Raw genomic sequence first — 23,031 nt, forward strand, 5'->3', positions numbered from 1 at the left:
GAAAATAGGAAATCAAGCAACAAGGACCATTTGAGGAAAATGATCCCATTTTCCAGGTGTCAGTCCCAAACAATGGCATAAGCTTTGAGGCTCTAGTGATGTTATTGTGGTGCTTGGCAAGCTGCAGAGCTGGGAACTGAAAAGGTGAGCAGAAACCTGGGAACCCAGGTGAGCAGGAAACCTTTTCTTGTCTTTTCCTCCAGCTTGGGAACCTCCATCAGCAGCCCCACAAGTCATGAGCCAGGCAGCTGAAAGTGGAGGGTTTGACAGGCTGTGAAAATACCCAAATGCCCCTTCTGAAGCTGAGACATCCTCATTGCAGACACCCTTTACTCCAGCATGTAAGCCTCCTGTGTGTGGGCTGGGCCTCCTCTAGTGAGAGGCAGATGCCAGGATTCCCTGGGTTCCTTGTCCTACAGGAGACAAAAAATGGTCAAAATGGAGGAATGTGATTCCTGCCTGGAAAGCCTTCAGAAATTCTTCACTCACTGCTCTGTTGGACTGAAGGAGTTCACCCCTAAGATTTTATGTGGGTCTTCCCTTGGCTGGTAACCCACACAGCTCTAGGGAGCTTGATGGTAGTTTGTTGTTAAAGAGGAAGAAAATGAGCATTTTAGGGTTATGCACTGTCATCTCATGGGAAATGCCCAAAGGAAAATGGGTGGGAAAGAGAAACTGCAGGCTCTGGTTGGAGCATTTCTATGGGATGGGAGCAGCCTGCTGATGTTATCCCCAGGTTTAAATGATACATTCTGTCTTCCTAATCCAAGCACATAGCTGCAAATTTAATCAGAGCAGGGTGTGTACTTTTTATATGGCTTTGGGTGGGTCTGGCAAAAAGCATTTTCTTAGGTAATCATGGCTAATGCCATATATCACACTAGCCTAATTTCTTTAGTATTGTGTCACCCAGTGCCAATATCAAACATCTTTTTCATTGTGCCATACAAATTGCCCATTTAGGAAGCAATTGCACAAAAATAAATCATAGGTCTGTGCAAATTTTGCATTTGGTTGTTATACAGAAAACTAGTGATAATGAAACACACCCATAAATTATAACTTCATTAGGGTATAAGGTCCCTAAATGAGATTGGGAAAAAGAAGATTTCTTTATCTATAAGAATTCTAATTTTAATTTAAAAATTTTGCTTATCCACTTCATTCAAGTTCTTATTTTCGCTGCTGTGTTTTAGGCACCAAACTCTAAGAGCCCAAACACTGCATGAAGTTGTTTTACAGAAATTTAGAGCCTGGTCTGGCTTCCTGAAGTTGTTCACAGAGTCTGAATTACCTTTCAACCTCTGTAAATTAACACAGCATCCCACCCTTCCATCTGCCCTATTGAACTGTAATGCCTGACAGCAGATATAAAATTATTAGGGATTTAAAGTTAACTTCTAGTGAAATAATTTTAAACTTTTGATATGTTCTTCTGAGACCAGCCTACCTGCCACTCTGTACCTGTTGATGGTTGTTCAGGCTGCAAAGACTGATCAGGGGTTTTTATTAGATTTTGTGCTGCATCATTAAAAGAATAAAGTCAAATCATAGCAGCAATGAACTACAGCAAAAGCAAAGAAGTCGAGTCTGTTGCAGAGGTTGAAGAACATGCTAATATGATTTTAGCACCCAGATTCGTTGCTCAACTGCATGTGAGCTTTTCAGACCACAAATCCTTTCTAGTCAGACTAAGTCCATATCAGCAAGATAAAGCCCAGGTTCTGTCTGATCCATGAAAAGCGCTGTGGCGAGGGACCCCACTGCAAAACAACACTGCAGAACAGCGTGAGGCTGGGGCACACTCGGTGGCGGGGATGAGAGGTCTGTTTTAGGGATGAATCCCCAGTCCCAGCTCTGCTCCGTTCCTCCTGTGCCGCTGGGCACAGCATCTCCTTTGCGGGATGCAGCGTGGGTCCGGTTCGTTTGGGCAGGGTAGAGGCAGCACGGTTCTGTGTATTTGGAAAAAGAAGGGGGAAAAAAAATAGCTGATTTTGTAAAACTTTGAGGAATGACATTGGCAAAACTTTAGCCAGCAAGGGAACCAGGGGATGTCGGTTTGCCTTGATCTGAACGAGTGCGGGGCACGGGTGCGGGACAGCGGCTCTGAACAGCCAGGGACGGGCAGGGACAGCCGGCACGGACGGGCAGGGACGGGCAGGGAGCCGGGCCAGCCCTCCTGCGGCACGGACAGCAGCGGGGCCGCAGCGGGGCCGGGCGGGGCTCGGCCGGGGAAGGGCGGTGCCGGCGCAGGCAGCGGAGCCGGGCGGCTGCGGCGGGCAAAGGGCTGCGGCACACGACAGCCCCGGGTGAGCAGCCCGTGGGTGCTGATGACATCCCCAGGTGAGGATCCAGTGGGTGCTACGGCAAATGACATGCCCAGGCGAGGATCTAGTGGGTGCCATGGCAGATGACATCCCCAGGTGAGGATCCAGGTGGGTGCTGTGGCAGATGACATCCCCAGGTGAGGATCCAGGTGGGTGCTGTGGCAGATGACATCCCCAGGTGAGGATCCAGGTGGGTGCTGTGGCAGATGACATCTCCAGGTGAGGATCCAGGTGGGTGCTGTGGCAGATGACATCCCCAGGTGAGGATCCAGGTGGGTGCTGATGACATTCCCAGATAAGGATCCAATGGGTGCTGCTGTTTCCGCCACTGCTCTGTTAGGGTGACAGTGGCTCTCCAGCTGTCACCACTTTGGGTCATGCTCTTCTAGTAGCTGCTGCTTTTGCTGACTTGTTGGATGCACTTGGAAAGTTCCAGGTAGATTGTCTGACTTTGTTGCATATCTTGGAATATCAACAAGCTCCATCAGGGCAGAGTGACACAATGAAAGTTTGTCCAGTGCCCTGGGCTCAGCAGGCTCAGCACAGCCCAGCCGGGGCAATAATCCAGCTTGCTTTTAGTTACAACCATTTACTGGGCAGTCTCTGTTGGGTTAAATAGCTCCTTACACATAGGTCGGACCTGTATCACGCTCTGTGGTGTTACTGGCCTTTTGTGTAATTAAAGAAAACTTAGTGCTATGCAGTGAAAGAGCACAGACAGTTCACTTGTTTTGGGGTTTGTTACTTCTGTGCTATAGGTTTATTGGTATTGGCTCTAGTGGCAGCAAGCAGTGCCCTCCCTGCTACAGTTCCTCCCAGAAATCTTGCATCAAATTTTTCTCAATCGTGTACAAGGGTCCTGTGAAAAAACATCCATAAGGAGCTTCTGCCTCAGAGAAATGTGGGATCTGTTCCTGCTTCGCAGCCAGCAGGGCTGAAGCACAGTGAAGCAACATATCTGGGATTAGATGGCAGGGAGATAAACCCCTTCCTTACTTGGATAAGGATTTTCCAGTGTGGATTGGAAATTAGAGAGTTACACTCTCATTTCTCCTGAAGTTGATGTGAATTAGGTACCAACTTTCCTCAAGCCCTTCAAAATTCCTGTAGAGCAACCACTACCTTCTCTAACATACTCAGAAGCAATTCAAAGATCAGCCAGTGCTGACAAGCCAGTTAATGTGGTCTGCAAAGTAAATTCCTTTAAACTTGTCTGGGTCCCAGGAACCAACAGGGGAGGAAAATGACAAGGACCCAAGTAAAGGCCTTACTATCAGCTTGGGAGTCCTGGTAATCAGCTTGGGAGCTGATGCCAAGGAGCTGGATAAAGATGCAATTAAGGTTGCCACAAAGTTCTGGGATACATTGCAGTTCCCAGCTGTGATAACTGAAGAGTTGGCTGCAGTTCCAAAACACCAGCATGATAGTAAAGTAGGAATGAAAGGACAAATATCTTGGCCTTTTCATTTTCCAGACATTTATGTTCACTATCTGCATGGAGCCTAAATTATCCTGGCTAAATTCCAAGCTGTAATATCTTTTTTTCCCCCGTCTTCCTCGAGTGGGCTAGTAAAGTACAATTAAGCTTTGATATTTTGCATTGCACAAGAGAAAACAGAATAAACATTTCCACTTATTTATGATCCATCTTAGCTCTTGGAGAGTTGGACAGTTTTACAAGTCCCTGACTGCTTATCTTGGTCAGTGCAAACACCCTACTTTGAAAGCATAGCATTTGAGCCTTCAGCATGGAGCAGACATCATGCTCCAACTCTCTTTTTAAGTAAAAGGATATAATGTAAATAAAAACAGTTATTAAAAATCCTGTCACAGGTAAAATGCAGTTCTGAACGTCCAGAAATCAGAGTTGTAGCACGGCAAATGCATTTTTCACAGGGTATGTGTAAAATGAAATGCCTCATTAGCAGCTGTAAGTCACAGGGAAGTTACATCAATTCTTACAGCCCTAGGAAGATGCACAAACCAGAAAGATGTGATGGGAAAGTCATCATTTGAAGTTCAAATGGAACCTGAAAACCTCTTGTCGCTTCCAGCACAAGCAGCAATGACAGGATCTAAGTCACTGTGTAAAGGACCTGCCAGTTCCCAGCCCAGGGCTCATGAGCTGTAGGAAAAATGTGTGGCAGAGTTTGACATGTGGCTGCCAAGCATGCACTGTTGACTGCAGTTCTGGGGAGGCTGGGGGATGGCAGTCTGGGGTGTCAGAGATGAGGGGAGGCAGCAGCATTCCCCTGGGAGGCACAGCTGGCCCTGCTGCAGCACAGCAGGCAGGTTGGCAGGTGGCACCCTGGGCACCTGCTTCTCTGTGGCTGTTGAGGAGGATTACTGCCATTTAGAGACAAAAAAAACCCCCTAGATCTTCCTGTGTAATGACAGAGGTTGGGAAAGAGCAAAATCCTTTGGGATTTTTTCTGTTTCGTTACAGAGTGGTGCAATGTGCAGTCAGTAAAGGGTCAGTCCTACCCTCTGTTCTGTTCTCCTGTCTGCTGGGCATGTTGAGAAATCCTTTCTTTGCCACGAGCACCACACTTGCATCCTACAGAAAAGGGGACAAGGAGGGTCCTGCAGCAACTAATTCAGGAGTGCTGCAAACAGCAAGAAAATCTCTCCAATTGTTCTTTTTCCTGCCATGGTTTTGGAAGGTGTTCAGATTTAAATCCCTTTAATTAATGAATTCCTGATCACCATGTGACTCTTACCTGTTGAAACTGGAAAACTATTTTGGATGGAGATAGAAGTAATGCATCTACCATTGGTTTTAAAAATCTGTTTAAAAATTGCTTTGAAAAAGACCTGCCATGAGACACCTCTGTGAAAAACAATACGTTTAGGTAAAGGTTTCACAGTAGGCTGAGCTCCCTGGCCTGGGCAGGCAGCTTCCCACAGCTCTCCCTGCATGGACCCACCACTGCCCTTGTCCTGCCACTGGAACCTATCAGAGCGTGTGGTAGCCAATTCAGAAAGCTAAAACTTCTTAAATCTCATCTTGCCCAACAAAAGTGACTCATTTCCTGCCAGTTTGGCTGCTGGCATTGGCTCGGGCTGTCAGTGAGGGGTAGGAGCTCACAGCTGGGGAATGGAAGGTCTCCTGCTTTGGCAGCAACTGAAAGTCACACTTCATCCTGGCAGCAAAAAGAAAGTGATGGTGCTTTCAAAAAGAAAGTGATATTCTCCCATTTTATGTAGAGTATTTTAAAATTTGAAGTACAGTTTGACATTCTTCTTTCACTGAAGTTTGCATGACCTCGCAGTAAGGCTGACTGGCCTGTTTGATGCACAGCTGTCACTGGTTTGGGCTGCTGCCTCTGCCTCATTGTTAGGAAAGTGCTTCTTGTCAGAAAAACATCTCAGAGACAATGCCCAAATCTCAGCACAGATGTCTTTCCTTTGTTGCAAACAATCTGGTTAGCAGTGCTGTTCATTCTGATAGGGATTTAATTCACACTGTAGCACCTGGTTTGCAGGTACCTGAGGAGTGTGGGTCCTGCACTCAGGACAGTGTCACATGGGACACACAGCTTCTCAGCCCAGGTGGCTCCCGGAGAGGTGTGACAGCCCAGCTGGTGGAGGCACTGGGGCTCCAGGGAGGAGGGTGCATGGGGAAGGGGCAGCAGCTGTGGAGGGGCTGGGCTGGGGCACAGGCAGGATTCTGAATGCTCTTTGCTGGGGACTGGGCTGAGTCCTCAGCACAGAATGTACCTGTGGGACACAGTACAGCCAAAGGGTGGCACAGCCTGTGTGCTCTGTGTTGTTTCTCATAAACATCTGGTGGTAACCTACCACCCCCTAGCCCGTGGGGAAATAGGTAGCTTGGCACGGAGGAGTTGCTGGCAGCCTCTAAGCTAGGAATATTGAGTTTTACAGGATTTTTTTCCCCATCTGCTTAATTATGAAATCAGTTCAGGAGAAGGAGGTGACACATTTAGGTCGCTCTGCTATTTCAGTTGTGCAGATAGCACACAAAAGCTGTTAAAAAGTTGTCATCCTCTTGTCTAGGCCAGGCTGCTCCAAGCCATGTCCAGCCTGGCCTTGAACATTTCCAGGGATGGAGCAGCCACAGCTTCTCTGGGCACCCTGTGCCAGGGCCTCAGCACCCTCACAGGGAGGAATTTCTTCCTAATATCTACTCCAAACCTGCCCTGTGATTGTGCAAAGGTATGCTAAAAGGCCTGGAGATTCACATCATGAAGAAAATTCCCCCAGCTCCTCTGTCCTTGCTATGGAAGGGGCCCCCTGTAAGTGTGTATTTTCAGTTGTATTCATTGAAAATAGCCTCACTAGGTGCAAAATATTTTTCTGCCTTATTTTTTCTGTTCTAATTTGCATCACTTTTCATGGCTTGGTTTGATCTAAAAATGGAGTTGTGTTTTTAATGTGTTGGGATCTGGGGAAGCTTCAGCCCCTAGAGAGTCCCTGTCTGAGCTCAGGATTGCTGTGCACAGGCTCTGGCTGAGTAGGCTGTGGTCTGGAATGAGGACAGCTACAGTTTCTCCACAGCTGAGATGGCTGAGTGGATCTACTGGGGTTTTCTAAATGAAAATCAATTTGTGAAAACTTTAAGTGTCAGACTGGTCATCCTCCTGGCTCTTTTCTACAAATAGCTTTTCTTTTCCTCTTTTAATTTGTGAATACAATGCTTGTCTTTTATTGTCTCCAGTAAATGCTGTGTTTGGTAAAGATTATGATAAATTGTGGCACTAAGTATAGCAATAAATATAGGCATAGTGTATATGGGCTGTTGTGGAAGAAATTAGTTTCTGTTCTGCAGTATGAAAAAAGACTTTCATCCATCTGTTTTGTGTGAAAATATCCTGGTCTTCCTGTGGAATCACTTTATTCTCAGATGAAAAAGCCATACAGTTTTGTGCAGGGAAGCCTCTATTAGAACAGCATTGTCCAATCTGATTAAGTGACAATGGAAACAATTTTAAGTTTTGAAGTAGAAAAATAAAATCATGGAAGTTGTGTGACATTTTTGGTTGGTGTCTGATTGCACTGATGACTTACAATTGAGAAGCCCAATTTTGCTTGGGCAAAGCAAGCAGTGAATTTGAACAGGTATGTATGTGAAGTGCCCTGGAATCCTAATCTGTGAGTGTATGTGTAAAGAAAATAGTTTTAAGGAACAGCTCTGTTCCTCTGGCCTATCATGCTGCTCTTTAAGGTGATTTAAAAACATTTCTCTCTACTGAGCATGCTGGATTTTAAGGTAGCTCAACAATGTTCCTTTCAAAGAAGTCTTTGCTTTTAGGTTGGTGGCTGCTGTAAGGCACGCTGGGGGGCACGCAGACCTACAGAAAGTGCATTTGGGAATCCCCTCCTCTCCCACAGACCCAGACACTTCTGTGCTGGCAGAGATCAGAGCCTGGGGGCATGCAGCCACGCTGACCTGCCTGTGTTTTTGAGGAGCCTGGTGTGTGATTCTGCGAGGCTGTGCTCTGCTCTGCCTCTGTGGGAATGTTTCAGCAGTACTGGCCACAGGCCTTCCCCCGTTGTCACAAAGTGAGCAGCGAGTTCTTGACATCTGCTGTGCTGCACTGGCTGCCAAGCTCTGTAGGTAGTTGGCAAGGAAATAAATATTGATAGACCCTAGCAACAGGTACTCCTGAGAACTCTTGTTCTGGGAATGCTTAGGCCGTGGCCAGTGTTATTAAAGTAGGGAGAGCGTTTTAAGTTTATTTATAGGGTTTGTTTGTGTCTTATCACCATCTCTGAGCGCTGGAATGCATGAGCGGGCTTTGCCACGGATGTGTGCCCCACACCCTGCTCTGGTCACTTATTTAAATGCTGCAGATGCTCCACTGCCCCCAGCTCAGGGACAGCTGGTTTGCCCCCCTGTGTGACATCCCAAGTATGTGTTCAAATCAATCCTGTGTTTGCTTCTCTCTCCTATAGAGGAATGACTATTGCAGAGCTATGTGCATGTAAGTGCATTGGATACGAGGATTTATTCCTTTTTAGCAATATCCTAACAAAACACTAACACACAAGATTCTCAGAGAGTGTGCCAGGTGAAATTAGGCTATCACTGACTCTGGTGAGCACTGTCCATGAACAACTGTGTGTTCTCATTGCAGAAATTGAAGCCAGAGAAGCCTGCGACTGGCTGAGAGCTGCTGGATTTCCCCAGTATGCTCAGCTGTTTGAAGGTATGATCACAAAGACTTGCCAAGCAGCTGCCACTGAATTTGAGTGGAATTGTTCACATAAATAATGTATTTTAGAACCTGACACTTCTGATGGAAGCACTTCCAAATTCTGTTATATCTTCATGCAAACCTGGAGGAAAGAAGTGACCTGATGTGTTTTCTTGCAGAAGGGACATCTCATCAGGGACTCAGTACAATTCTTTAAAGGACCAAATCTTCCCTGGTTTTCTTTTCCTATTGTTAGACTGCAACTCAGTCAAATTTCTACTTTTGTTATTTTTAGTTGCTTATAATTTTTTCAGGCTCTATTCCTTGGGGTGCTGGAAGTGATGTTTCCAACCACTGATTGCAACCAAAACTCCTCTGAGGCTCTCCAGCCTGTGATCTGAGTGAGACTGCTTTATTGGTCTTTTGAAAAAGAATGTTGGAAAAAATCATCTTGCAATCATAACTGTTCAGGAGGAATATTCAGCTGCAGCCAGCCAGTCAAAAATGCAATTTCAGCATATTTTCATGCTGTTAAAACTACAAAGTGTGCTTATTTCTTGGGAGGAGATATGGATTTGTTGAGAGCTTGTATAATTTTTCAGGCCACACTTGTGCATATACCCTAAAACTGCTCTTCTTTAAAATATGGTTTTTGTTACAATTATTGAAAGTAACAAAAGCTAACCTATTTTTAAGAAAGATTTTATCAAAGAACTACAGTTAAAAGAACAACATTAACTGCTCTCATTCCCACCTCCCCTGGTCACTGCAAAATGGAAGATTTGAAGTCAAGCCTGTAGAGCTGGGTTTGACAGCTGTATTCCATGGAAGCTGGAAATGCTTCCTGTCTGCCCACAGCAGATTGTGTTCTGTAAGCCGTTTGTTGGAAATGTGCATTGCCATGCTTCTGGAAAATGAATCCCCTGCATTACCTTGCTGCTTCTGCAGGGTCCTGACCTGGCTAGGAAAACAAAGCTTATAAAATAAGCTAATAAAATACATATGGACCTCAGTGGTTCCCTCATGTGCAAGGTTAAATCTCAGGAGCTGAAACACTGAACTCTTCAGCTTCCAGCCCAGCATGGTGTGTCAGGCTCCCTAGAGCTCAGAGAGTGTATCTCGTGCTGCATTGCACCTTACCATGGCAAAGGCTCATGTGAAACAATCCCTGCTTTATTCTGTAGAACGTGCAGAGAACCAAAGCAAAATCTAAAGGTTATTTTGTGTTTCTTGTCTGTGGCACTCAGTGACTGCAAGCTCCTGGAAGTGTAGAAGGGCCTGTCCACCTGTAATACCAGCAGCAAGCAGATCCCTGCATTTGTTCTCCCACTTGCCCTAAGGAACTGATCCTCACTTGCTGGAAGGATGTTTGCACGAATGCACAGCTATAGAAATAGAAGTAGTTTCATTTCACCTGTGATAAATAAGCTGCAAACCTGAAAGTCTTTGCAATTACAACTCAGATTTCAGATTCAACTTCTTTGTTCACAGATATGCAGTTTCCCATTGATGTAAAAACTGTGAGGAGAGATCATGAATTTTTAGATGGAGATGCGATTGAATCACTGTTCAGGTAAACATTAATCATGGATCATCTTTGATGCCCCCAGCCCCCCAGTTACTTGTTACTCATCTTTTCATGCCTCTGCTTTTGTCAGAGGAACAAAGTCACCAAATCTGTGACTGAAGGAAATCACTTCAGCACACAGTTTAGTGTCACTGAAGTTGGTTGTTTTAGGAATTAAAAGGTAAAGTAAGCACATGTCTGCACTTCCTCTTCAGCCAAGCTCTCAGGGATGTTACACTGAGCATTAAATATTTTTTTTGGGATGTGAAATGGTTGCAAGCTGATTAAAAATAACCAGTTCCCTGCAAGCATGGCAGGTTGCTGTCTAGGATCATGTATAATGGAGTGCAGGAATTTCCTCCAACTTCTGTTCCAGCAGATAGAGAAAAATTATCTGCATGAGATCTGTTCTGTTTTCCTGAATATTTTTTGGGTGAGAAGAAAAGGTGCTGGTTTGAAGTTATTGCTTTGCCACAGCTGTTCAGAGCACACAAGTGAACCTGCACTGTCAGTGCCAAGTCAGACTCAGGGCCCTGTGGAATTTCCCCATGGAGCAGCGCCAGGATAGTGTGAGGCTCCTGCTTCAATTGGTAGTGCAGTTACTGAAGCCTCCTCAAGGTGAGATTGTTTAGCAGAGTTTCTTCAGCAGAAATGATGATTTCTAACTTAGGGCACTGCAAAGTTCCTCTCCTGGTGAGGAGTTCTGGTCCTTTTCTGTGCTGTCAGGTCACCTGAACTCCAGCTCTGCCTGTACCACACACGTCTCTAAAGCACAGCAGATATTACAGAACTTGGGGTCTGTTTTGTTTCCTGGTATCACTTCTGTCCTGGGTGCGCCATGGAGACTCTCGGTGTGCCTCCTGTTGATGCCACCTATTGTTTGACAGCTAAGTGACTGACTAGTTTGGGGACCTTACTAATTCCACAAGCTTTAATGAAAATGATAGATAATGCAGTCCTTCCAGGGATACAGGTTAATGTCTTGATTTTTAATTTTTTTTTCAAGAAGCCCACACAGAATTTAATTTATTTTCAAAATGTTAAATCAATATGAAGTTTTTCACAACCAGTAAAGTTAATAATATGATTTTTTAAAAAATTAAATGATTGATTATAGTTGTTTTCTCTAGTTTTAAGATGGCAGAACTGGAAGTGTGAACATCGTGGTGTTGTTATTGGTGCTGGTTTTGAGGGCCAATGTATGGAAGCCTCTAACAGAATGTCAGTCTTTGACAATAGTGAAGACTCCATGGTAGAAGATCACGACTAGTTTGGTGCATGTTTGTTTTCAAGCAATAAAATAGTTGAAATTTAAAACTCCTGTGTTTTTTCTCAAACCCTAGAAGGTTGAACACATTGAACAAGTATGCATCAATGAAAGTGGAAATAAGCCGTGATAGGAAACGGGTATGTCTGTAACATACAGTTCTTGTTGTAATTGAAGATGTGTTGAGCTGTTGTATCAAACACCTGGGTTCAAAAATGCATGAAGGATTAGCAATGTCTGAACTTTCCTTTCAATTCCATCCCACAAAGCTCTGCTATTTGCATTTTATGTTGAGAAAACATAGGGATGGAGATTGCTACTATGTAATGTTTGAAACTTTGCAAGGTAGGTTAGGGGTGGCTTTTGAAACACTTTTAAAATTTGACTTGACACACGTTACTGTCCAAAAATTCACTGGGGGGAGGAGAAGGTGTCCCAAAGCCCCATCTCAGCATGGCTGTCATTGATTTCCTAAGTGGTTTCCCACCTTATTTATGTGCTGAAGGTGAAATTTCACTCCTGTTGATGTAAAGAAATTAAGAGGGCAATCCAAATGTTCAGCCAATACAAGCTGGGTAGGTTTTAGCTGTGCTGTCTTTGTGCTCTGCCACTGCAGCTAAATCAGAGTGGTGGCCACAGCTTGGCTGGGCAGCACCAGCTCTGCAGAGCCTCTGAGCCACCGTGGATTAACTGCAGGACTAGCGAGAAAATAATGCCATCTTCTGGAAAAATGTCTGGGTTTTGGAGAGTTCTGCTCTCTCTTAGAGCAGAATGGGGCAAGAGAAAAGACAGGTGATTCCCATCTCTCCAATGTTTCACTGTCCCAGTGTTGCCTCAGAGTGGGGACAATCCAGCAAAGAGAGCAACTGGTGCAGGTGGCAAGGGAGGCTGAGGGCTCCAGGAGGGTGCCACAGATACTGATGCTGCCACAGTCCTACAGCTAAACACTTCTTTACCTGAAAATGGATGAGTTTTTGTCACAAAAGTGTGAGAGTGTTTGATTATTTTGACTTTAGGAAAGGCAGTGTAAACCTAATACAATTGTCTTTCAAAACCCTTGGATTTGCCACAAAACAGGATTTTTCACCCTTAGATCAAATCTGTCACCTTTTCCTGTGGTAAACTTCCCAGATTTGTCAGCATGTTTTTCAACTAACTTAGGGCAGATCATCAGTGCCTGAATGGTCACATTTCCCTGTGTTGATCGTGGGGGTTTTGGAAGACGGCATAAAATTTAAGTCTACTTTTTATGTTAAACTGCTTTTTGTAATTTAAAATTTGCCAAACTCTGCCCTTGAACTGGTGTTGTTTTTTTTTCTCCTTCTAAGAGTGACGACTCTGAAGATGACGAGCCTTGTGCAATAAGTGACAGATGGGCTTATGAGAGGTGCAGCCAGCGGTGGTCTCGCATCGGGAGCCTGGCAGCTTTCCCAGCAGAGGAAGGTGCTGGTGCTCCCACCCCAGGCAGTCCAGTGTTGAAGATCATCAACAACGAGGACAGTGTCTCTCTGGATCATGGTGAGAAGCACGATGTGTCCTCAATTCACAGCACGAGCAGTGCTGACAGTGACATTGTTAACTCCCAAAAACCTTTTGAAGATGTGGAAACCAGCACGAGCTCCTCAAGGTGTTCCTCAGTTAAGGTACCTTCGCTGGACTCTGCTTTTAGTTGTTCTCCTCCCCCCAGTGAATTTTTAAATGTCACTGGTGAGGAGAAAATTTTGGATAAGTCACCATCTAAAAAGAGGAAGAGCCTTCTAAAGAAAATGGAGAAGCTGCACTTAAGGAGCTGCAATTTAAGGAGCGGTCAGTCAAAGGCCAAACCCATAATAAGTGAACCTGTTCTTCTGGAAGGACTTAATGAAGAAAAGATGAAGATGCTGAACTGTGTAAATATTTCTGACCTCTCTGGCATCCGAACAAAGAACAGTTCTTCCTTTTCTCCCCGGAGCTGCAATAGCAGCAATCAGTCTGTAAATAGCAGCACAGGGAGCACTCCAAGCCCTGTTATAAGACCAGGCAGCCCCTGTGAAGGAAGGGGGACGTATGCAGAGCACATGGACACCAGCAAGCTGCTGCTGGGGAATGATCTACCCCAGCAAAACCTAAACAATGACATGACGTTACAAAAGAGCCAGATGTTTCAAATACCACAAGGCCACAAACCTGGCACTTTCCCCACAGTACTCACAGATAGCTCCCTGTCTCCAGCAGACAGCTCTTCTGTCAACTGGAGAACTGGGAGCTTCCACGGGTGCAGGAGGAGCCGGAGCAGGAGCGGTTCCAGGGATGCCAGAGGTGCCAGGAGCCCCGTGCTGAGCAGGGATAACAGGCTGAGTGTGTATGACAACATGCCCAGCCCTGAGCTGCAGGGTCTTGAGGCTGGACAAGTCGGAGACGACGACGTTTTCTCAGAGCTGAACAGTGTCCTAGCAGATGTCAATGGTCTCAAAAAGCTGGTGGATCAGTGGACAGAGAAGTTCTCAGATGATGGAGATTCTGACTTTGCCAGTGACTTGACCTGTCTGTATCCACCCTCCCCTAAAGAAAGCTCTGTTGAAACAGAGGGCTCTGAAGATAAGACAGCAGGGGAGGCTGAGGGAGAGAGCAACTGTGGCCTGGGCAAGGAGATTGGTTCTGCAGACCTGGCATACATCACAGACTCTAAAAAGACCAACAGGTCAGCCATTCTTGGGTTTGCCTTAGATTCTGTCCACACAAAATAGAATTGATTTGCCAGAACAAAGTATTCTAAAGTCTGTCCTAGGTAGCAGAGTCTGCTGGTGGCAGGTACTGCTCCACAGGTACCAATATCTGACCTCTGCTGAAAGTAGGACACTCATAATCTGCATGAGCACTCAGGCATTGGAATCAGGGAAAGAGTTTGTATCGCCCGAGGCCCTCCTGGATGGGAAGTACCTTGTTTAAGTGCAAATTTAGTGCAGGTCATTTAGAGTTTGGGTGCTTCACAGATGCAGGTAGGAAACAGGGATGGTGGAAATGCTCCTAAGGTTAAGCAATATTTGTCCCATAGGCACGGGAAGCAGCACTGGTGTGTGGAAGAGAGCATGAGCATGGAAAGCCTTTCCCTCCAGACTGATGGCCAGTCAGCTGCCCAGCTGGCCCGCACACAAAAGCTGGCATTGTTGAAGCTCACAGCTTTAATGGACAGATATTCCCCATCCAGTAAGCAGGGCTGGAACTGGTAAGTTGTCTGATATTAAAACAACCTGAGCTGGAAAGAGAGGAGTTGATGTAAGCATGCGAATTTCTTTGTCTGCCTACATTGCACGTGTTCAGGATGAAGAATTTCATCCTGTTAAATTGCCAGCAGCTTTGTGGTTATTTCCATGGCTCCAGGATTTCCTCTGCTGTGGGCTGTACTTTGGCCCCTCGCTGCTGGTCGTGCTGTTACTGATTTTAAGGCACATCATAGCTTCTCTTTGAATTTGCCCAATTGCAGGGCTTTTTCAGGGGACCATCCCAGGGACTGTGGGACTTGAGGTGAGAGTTGGCTGGACTGAGAATCCAGCCCTTCAGCACTGAGTTTCTGTTTGGACTAAACCAGTGACAAATTCAGACACTCAGAGGACTTATGTACATTTTGTGATAGGGAGCTGGTACTTGAATGTAGAAAGAATGAAAAAACCCTGCAGTCCTGTAAAGGGATGGAATGCATTTACCATGAGGATGCTTTATTAAAGTTAATTTCAGCAATGAAATTAGGAAGTCATCCCTGTAATTGCCTTTGCTGATTTTCTCTCCCTCCTGATGCTGTGTGTGCGGGTATGGCAGAATTTGGGGTTGTGACAAGGTGCAGCTCAGCCCTTTCTGATGAGTGTAAAGCAGCAGGTGCAATGTGCTGGACACCTAGTAAGCTGCATCTACTTGGTTTTTGTTTCCAGGACCATACCAAAGTTCATTAAAAAGCCAAAAGCCTCAGACTACAAGGACAAAAATGTGTTCGGGGTTCCTTTACTTCTGAATGTGCAGCGAACAAGCCACCCCCTGCCCAATGGCATCCTGCAAGCCCTGGAGTATCTGAGAAGCCACTTTCTTGACCAGGTATGAACTCGAGGCAGCCCAGAGGAGCTCTGGGCCATGAACAGATCTGCTCCAGGGAAGCAGAAGGTGAAGGACTTTTATACTTTTGTGAAGGACTTTTTTACCCCCTAAGGCTCTGAATAGGCAGAAGGGTATAGCTCTGAGCAGGTGGCCTGTGAGGAAATACCAGTGCTGGTTTCCTCTGGGAATACCTTTAGCCCTGTGCTGTGTTTTTGTGCCTTCCCTCACTGAAACCCTCTTGGTGCAGGCAGTCAGGCTGTCTTTGCCTGGGGAGGTTCACGTCTCTGCTCCCCAAGGAGGCAAATCTGTCAGACAATGTCATTGTTCCCTCTGTGGCTGCTGGGCGTGCCAGAGCTAATGTGAAAATTAGTCTTGTTTCAGCTGAAATGCACCACCAAGCAGAGAGAAAACATTACAGCAGTGCTTGTTACAACTTTTTCTGGAGCCCAGCTGTGTATTTATCCTCTGAGTGGAGACAGCAGAGGAAGTGTGTGCTGTGTATGGTATTTCCATAGCATAGCTGCAGACCTTGTGGCATAAGACATTTTAGTTAAAGAGAGGACTTTTCTTCCTGTGCTTTTCCATTGTCTAGATGTGTTATATGATGCCAAAGTGCAAAAGTGTGTGACTTCACTTCTGTGAAGTGACAATGCAAGTGTTTTTCATTTTGAGGTTATGGTATCCATTCAGTTCATATAAATAAACCAGAGAGTGTAAATACTGTCTCAGGGGCACAGAGTAAAGCTGTCACCAGAAGTTTTGGTGGGTTGAGCTCATGGGAAACTCGTAAATCTCGCTCTGTTGACAATCACATTAAAAAGAACATCAAAATTTCCCTCAGAATGGCATCTGCCCTTTGCAGCCTGTGGAAGAATTAGATGCATCAGGTGTTACAGGGAGCCTTGTGGATCTCACAGTCAGTTTGTGTCAGCCAGCACTCGATGTATGTTTGTGTTTGGTGGACACACATTGGTGACTTTGAAACTTAGAGTTCCCATGTGTAAACACAGCCTGCCCAAGAGAACAGACATATGTCAACGGTAGTGATTTTAAAAGACAAAATGAGTACTTTTGTATGAAATAAAAGCCAAACAAACATGAAGATTGGTATGTCACAGCTGATTCTGTGGCTACCAGGCATAGCTTGCCTCAGAGAAATGTCCATGTGACTTCTAACGATATAAAAGTACTTTGGAGTTCATTGCCACTGCCATAGGATATTTGCTATTCGAAGGAAGGTGAAGGATCACTTATTTGTCAAAATTTTGATTCCAAATGACTCCTCTCTTTGTCTCCAATAATTTCTTTTACCCACAGGTTGGCCTGTTCCGAAAATCCGGTGTTAAATCCAGGATCCTGTCTTTAAGAGAAATGAATGAAACCAGCCCAAACAATGTCTGTTATGAAGGGCAGTCAGCATTTGACGTGGCAGATATGGTGAAGCAGTATTTCCGAGACCTTCCTGAGCCTATATTCACCAGCAGGCTCTGTGAATCCTTCCTCCACATCTACCAGTGTAGGTACCCAAAGCTGCCATTTTCCTGTGCTGGCAGCTCTCTGCTCACAGGGAGCAGCAGGCAACTTTCCCAGGCGTTGTCCTGGGAAAGGCTGTGAGAAAATCAGAGAGAAGAATGATAAACAATTCTTATCCTAACTTGCTGCACCTGGTGTTGTGAACATGTGGAATGTGTTACAGACATTTGTTTACCAAAGGGTGGTTTCTTAATTAACCAATGGTGATGGTGTTTTAATTAAAGGACCAATCAAGTCCACCTGTAGTGAACTAAGATATAAAAAAGCAATGAGTTTCTTAATAAAAAAGAATTAGCCTTCTGAATGACAGAGTCTATATGTCATCTTCTTTCCTGTCCCCTATACCTAACACTGACATTTTCCAGTGCCTTGGATATCTTAATATTCAGCTGTACAAGGCAGTGGCCAGACCAGGACTAGTGCCAAGTTCCCCTGCAGTCAGAGGAGACGAGTCAGGCAGGACATTTCTGACAAGATGAGTTCATTTGGGCTCTGGACCTGGGAGCTTCCTGTCTGCATCCTATGACCCAGCTAGTTCTCCTCCCTCCAGGATGAGTGTAAGGAAATGCTGCAGCAGCCCCCTCAAACTGTGCTTTTAAACAGTCATTTCCTCATGCAAAATTAAGAAATAACCTTGTCCCCTTGTTCATGGCATGGCATAGCTCTTTGAGTGAGAAGATATTGATGACATTTCTTTATTAAGGTGCCCAAGAACAGCTGCTGTGAAACAGCTGGGAAATACCAGCAGCTTTCTGCCTGTGCTCACACTGTTACTGTCCTTGAGACTCAACCCAAAAACCAAGGAAACACAAAGCTGAAATATTGCATTTAATACAGTTTAAACAGGTTCTATTTCCAGCACTTTGCCCTCAAGGAATTCACTTTCAAAAAGCAGATGGATTGGGGAAGGAGCTTGAAGTAGGGCTAACAATGTTGTTGGGACAAACAAGTTTCTTCTGCTTTGAGAAAAGGTTTAGAAAGACAATTTGTGAGCTTTCTGAGAGGACTGGTTTTGCAGCCTAACCCATGTGGCTTTTATTGACCTAAGTCAATGAGCAGCTGCTGTTCTGTGTACAGTGTAAGTTCTTTATTAAGGTGGGGTTTTGTTTCATCACATGCCAGGGTTTTAAAATTTTGTCTGAAAATGGTTTATTTGTTTGAAATCAATTTTCTTCTTGCATTCACAAATCCTGCTTTGTAAGGAGGTCTACAATTCCCGTGTCCAAAGGATGTGTAACTTTTCCTCCAATTACTGTAATCTGGCCACTGTCTACCTCCTGTCTCTTGTTTTGGGAGAGAAACAGCAAATGCCCAAATTCTATTCACCCCACTCACCCATCTTCTGGAGCAAGTGCACAGATTAAATTATTCTTTTGGAGATAAGAATTGTGCTGCTTTCACCAAGAAGTGTGTTTTGTTTGTTCTGTGTATGTGCTTCTACCTGAAAGGGAGGAGAAGTGATCTTCTACCCTTTGCAGTGGTATTAATTGGAGAAATCCTTGTGCTGGGGATGCATGGCAGGATGAACCAGACCCGCCCTCCTGCCAGAGCTGTTTGGCCAGACAGTCACAGTGAGGGTTAGTGTGAATTAAAATGTGCTGGCAAAACTCTGGTCTCTGAATTGAGTTATCTGAGAGCATCTGTTCTCTTCGTGCTCGGAGCTGAAAGGAAAAGACAGTAGAGCAGCACCAAAGTATCACTGCAGAGTAATATTTTATGGGGAGACAGGTCCTTATTTGGATTGTAACTGAGTTCAGGATATGTTCATTAGCATGATGTTCAAGATAAAGTGCAAGTCAGGCAGCAACATCCCTGGGTGTGAACATGCACTTGACAGGCAGCAGGAGAAATGGCTCATGTTTGATGGGATAATGGCCTTGCCTTGTCTGCTGTGAGCTCAGGACAGGGAAATGGATGAACCTACAGGCTCAGTGCCCTGCTTGGGACCCTGCTGATGGATGCTCCTTCTGCAGGTCACGAGTGGTTTTTGTCATGGTTTGTGTTTTCAGACGTGCCGAAGGACGAGCAGTTTCAGGCTGTCCAGGCTGCTATTCTCCTTCTCCCAAAGGAAAACCGAGAAGCTCTGAAAATCCTCCTGTTCTTCCTGCGAGACGTGGTGGCTTTTGTTGAGGAAAACCAGATGACCCCAACTAACATCGCCGTCTGTCTGGCGCCTTCTTTGTTTCACCTCAACACCCTGAGGCGGGACAGTTCCTCCTCCTCAACCAGGTATTGGCATCTGATGCTGGCACTGCTGCTGTCCACAGTGCTCTTGCTGGAGCAATGCTTTCTGTAGCTGGCCTAGGCTCAGAGTCTGATTTTGAGGGGGAAATAGACTGTGTGTGCCATGGGGTTTGCCTTAAATCTGGTTGCTCAGGTGCAGTAGGAGCTGCCTGCAGTGCATGGAGCAATGCTCACTGCCCAGGGCAGGGTGCTAAGGCTCCATTGCTGTGCTCCTGACCAGTCTGTGTGTGTCCCTCACCACTGCTGCACTCCCCTGGTTGCACAGGAGCCCAGCATGGGGCCCACTGCTAGCATTAAAGTGGTGCTGGCCATTGGAAATGTGCTCCTGCGCTGGCCACCTGAGCCCAGGTGTGGCCTTAAGGCCCTGCAGATACCTGGCAGACTGAGGCAGCTACTGGCACTGGTTCTGCTGGGTGATAAGGGGATCGTTCCTGCCAAACTGAGCCACAGGGATGCTGTAAATTTATCTTAATAAGTAAAAGTATCTGGGTTGCATAACATCCCCTGTTTGTACGTGCAGGGAGGAAGGTGCCCTTGGGCCAAAGTAGACAAATAATCTCTGAGAGCATTCATGCCTTATCTGGCCTCCTGAGGCAGGGCTGTTTGCTCTGCTGGTGCTCCTGGGCTGTGCACAGACCATCAGGGCAGGAGAGCACAGCTGGCTGTGCAGGAAGCATCGTGCTCCCGACAGCATAGCAAGCTGAGCACCTCACTTGGGGATCTACAGGGGAGGACTAGTCCCAGAGCAAAGCTGTCAGATGTGCTGTTGGCATCTTTCAGGCTCTGGATAGCACAGGGGAAGGGAAAGAAAACACTGAAGGTTTTCTTTTGAATGTCACAAGACATCAAAAAACGCCTCAGGCATCCCTGTGCTGAGCTGGCACACAGCAAGGGAGCCACAGGGCCACTGCGAGGGCACCTGGGGATGTGATTGAGTGGTGGCAGCAGGTCCTGCTCGATTGCTGTGCTGTCTGAGCTCCTAGGAGTTACACTCTGGGACTTGTTCCTCTTTGCTTTACATCAACGCTGCTCTGAAATGTTAGGACCAAAGATAGCAATGGAGTTTTCTCTTTGTTGTCAGTGTTTAGAAGCCAGGATGCTTTGAAGCTTTAGCTCTGCTGTAACTGTGCATTAATGCCTTGGTGCAGGGTTCCCACTTCAAAGGGTTCAAGCTGACAGGTCTGACTCTAAAGTGCAGCACTGAGGACTATTATCTTCCACCCAATTTTCAAGCCATTTGGCAGGAATGTACATAGATAAAAGTTTCAGAAGCCAGAACTAATGATGTAATACCACTAGCATGAATTAAAAGAGGGGACTGGTTTTGAAATGTGTTGGGTGTGGTTTGGGCCAAAGGATTTAAAAAGTTCTGCATGGGCTTGGCAGGTATCAAAGGAGCTTGGTATTGAAGATTATACACAAATAAGCTTGGGGTCATGGTTGTTCTTGGCTAAGTGTGTGATGATGTGTTTGGGGAATAAATCCCTTGACTTGCCTTTCTTGGGTGTCCATTGCTACTGGTCAGTAGTGCCCTGGACACCTTTGGGATGTGCTGGGAGGGAATTGACCTTCAGTGGTCACATTGCATGAGCCCTGCATGGCACGGGCAGGTCCTTCAGTGCAGAGTGTTTTGTGTGCTTCCCAGCACTTTGCTCACTCAGCTTTCCTCTCATCTTCCCCTCTCCTAGATCCAGTCAGAGGAAGTGCAGCTTGGGGAAGCCAGACCAGAGGGAGCTGAACGAGAACCTGGCAGCAACTCAGGGCTTGGCCCACATGATAATGGAGTGCAACAGGCTCTTCCAGGTACGTCACTCACTGTCACCAAGCAAAAGCTCTGGGAATCCTGCGGGGGAGGCTGGCTTGGAGCAGTAGCTGGGCAATGTCCCTGCCAGCCCAGCTGCTGCTCTGTGCCTGTGACAGATGGGCATCCTGCTGCTGCCACCAAGGAGAAAATGAGTGTCATTATTGCACTCCCGCATTCCCCCCTCCATCCCCAATGTGATGGGGTTCACTCCATGGGCTTGGGGACAGCTTAGAGAGCACTTGTGGGGCAGTGGCTGCCATGTGCCCTGGCAGGGAGGCCCTGGCCATCCCTACTGGAGAGTGGGTTGAAGTTTTGTTGCTGGGGCCTGGCCAGAGCAACAGCCATGCCTGTGCCTGGCCATTGACTCCAGTAATCTGAACCTGGACCTTGGCCCACAGACTGACTTCCCAGCTTGACCGCGGCCTTTGCCCATCATTATGGACTTGCCTAGTGATCCTTAGACTGTGGCTAACCCTGGTTGCTGTCCCTGGACCTGATCCTGACCTCCCTTCCTGGCTGGCTCACCTCCCTGGCTCCACCTCGGACCTCATCGTCGTGGATGTGTCTTATGATCTTTACTCTTGGCCGACCCTGGCTGCCACCTCTGGCTCAGCTCCGGCAGTGTGGGACAGGGCAGCTGCCCTGCCAGCCCCATTGCTCCCCCTGACCCCTGGCCCCTTTCCCTCAGGGGTGCTGTCCACACTCCAACAGTCAGCTCAGACCTTCTTATCCTCTGCTCCAGCTGCTCGTCAGGGCAGGGCACACTGCCCCATGGCTCCCCTGCACTGACACATGGCCCTGCCCCAGGGCTCCCCCAGCAATGATGAGGGCCCAGGGGGTCTGATCCCTGCATGGCATCAGTCTCCAGCCCAGACAGGGCTATAAGTGCCCCTCTCCCTCCCCAGCCCAGCCATGGACCTGTTTCCCCAGCAGTGGCCTGAACCCCTGTGCCCAGCTCTGAGGCCCCTTGGGGTGCCCTGGCAGCACTGCCTGCCCTGTACCCTCTGGTCAGCCCTGGCAGCGCAGAGCTGGCCCTGTTCCTGGCTGCATGGCCCCATGGAATAGCCCCATGGGAACTCTGAGCTACCCCCGCACACATGGACACTCCACACACCCCTGCTGTGACCACTGCTGGCTCCAGCCCTGAGCTGTGGGACTGCCCCTCACGCCGGGGAGCCGGGGTCCTGCCCGTGTCACCCCCTCCCTGCCGGGGTAGGCTGAGACTCAGGGACTGCCTGGAGAGGGCTGTTCCCCTTCTGCTGGAGGCCACAGCTCAGCGTGGCAGCCTCTGCCATGCCCGTGCCTGGAGGAACACCTGGCTCTGCTGCTCTGGACCCAGAGCTGCACTGGTCACTGTGGCCGCCACCGGACCGCGGCCGACGCTGCTCCTGCCACTGAAGCTGAGCGCGCGCGGCCCCGCGAGCAGGACCTGGCTCGTCACCACTGCCACCCCGGCCTCGTCACCACCGCCACCCCAGCCTGCTGGCGTGGCCCCAGGTAGGGTGGGACAGGGCCTGGCAGGCGAGGCTCTGCCTCAGCCCCGGGAGCAGGGACAGCACAGCCATGGCACGGGTGTGGGTGCAGCTGGGGGACAGGGAGCACAGCACACGGCCTGGGCAGCTGGTGACGTGGTGTGGCCGTCACCCTGCTGGCACCGTGGCACCAGCGCCAGGCCTGGTGGGTTTGTGGGCAGGGCTCAGCCACCGAGGCAGTGTGTTTGCACAGGTCTGCACTTGGTGAAGTGCCAGCTGGTGCCACATGAGGTGCTGGACACTGAGCAGCTGTGAGAGCCGAGCCCTCCCCAGCGCTCTGGCCATCAGGAAGGACCTGATACAGATCTCTGTATATACAGATACACATATACACACGATGTACATACACACACGTGTATGTCAGTCAGCACCTGCACCAATGCAACACCTTCTCTCCAGTGGTACCACAGCTGCAGTTTTGTGCTGCTTTAGGACTCTGTAAGTTTTTTTGGGAGGCTCACAGCAGAGCCTCCAACAAACCCCAAGGCAAAGGCAGGAGCTGTGGCTCCTTGTAGTTGCCCACGATTGATAGGC

General features: G+C 47.3%; 1 protein-coding gene across 10 annotated transcripts in view; it reads left to right on the forward strand.

The window, feature by feature from the left end:
• The window catches only part of LOC119706386 (rho GTPase-activating protein 7-like), a 46,319-nt gene that overhangs the window by 22,648 nt on the left and 640 nt on the right, over positions 1-23,031 (forward strand). The window contains exons 1-11 of one of the 10 annotated variants that reach the window (XM_038150014.1): positions 1,799-2,343; positions 8,426-8,497; positions 9,977-10,058; positions 11,396-11,459; positions 12,648-13,999; positions 14,354-14,524; positions 15,225-15,384; positions 16,702-16,900; positions 18,927-19,146; positions 20,850-20,964; positions 21,364-22,462. In XM_038150014.1, coding sequence (XP_038005942.1) covers positions 2,052-2,343; positions 8,426-8,497; positions 9,977-10,058; positions 11,396-11,459; positions 12,648-13,999; positions 14,354-14,524; positions 15,225-15,384; positions 16,702-16,900; positions 18,927-19,146; positions 20,850-20,964; positions 21,364-21,381 — 2,745 coding nt within the window. In that variant the 5' untranslated portion in view covers positions 1,799-2,051 and the 3' untranslated portion in view covers positions 21,382-22,462. Of the gene's footprint in view, positions 1-1,797; positions 2,588-8,425; positions 8,498-9,976; positions 10,059-11,395; positions 11,460-12,647; positions 14,000-14,353; positions 14,525-15,224; positions 15,385-16,701; positions 16,901-18,926; positions 19,147-20,849; positions 20,965-21,363; positions 22,463-23,031 lie in introns of those variants that run through there. The other 9 variants (XM_038150013.1, XM_038150016.1, XM_038150017.1 and 6 more) reach the window with 9 other exon arrangements.

Source organism: Motacilla alba, chromosome 13 (assembly GCF_015832195.1).
Source record: "Motacilla alba alba isolate MOTALB_02 chromosome 13, Motacilla_alba_V1.0_pri, whole genome shotgun sequence".
In the NCBI taxonomy this organism is placed as follows: Eukaryota; Metazoa; Chordata; class Aves; order Passeriformes; family Motacillidae; genus Motacilla; species Motacilla alba.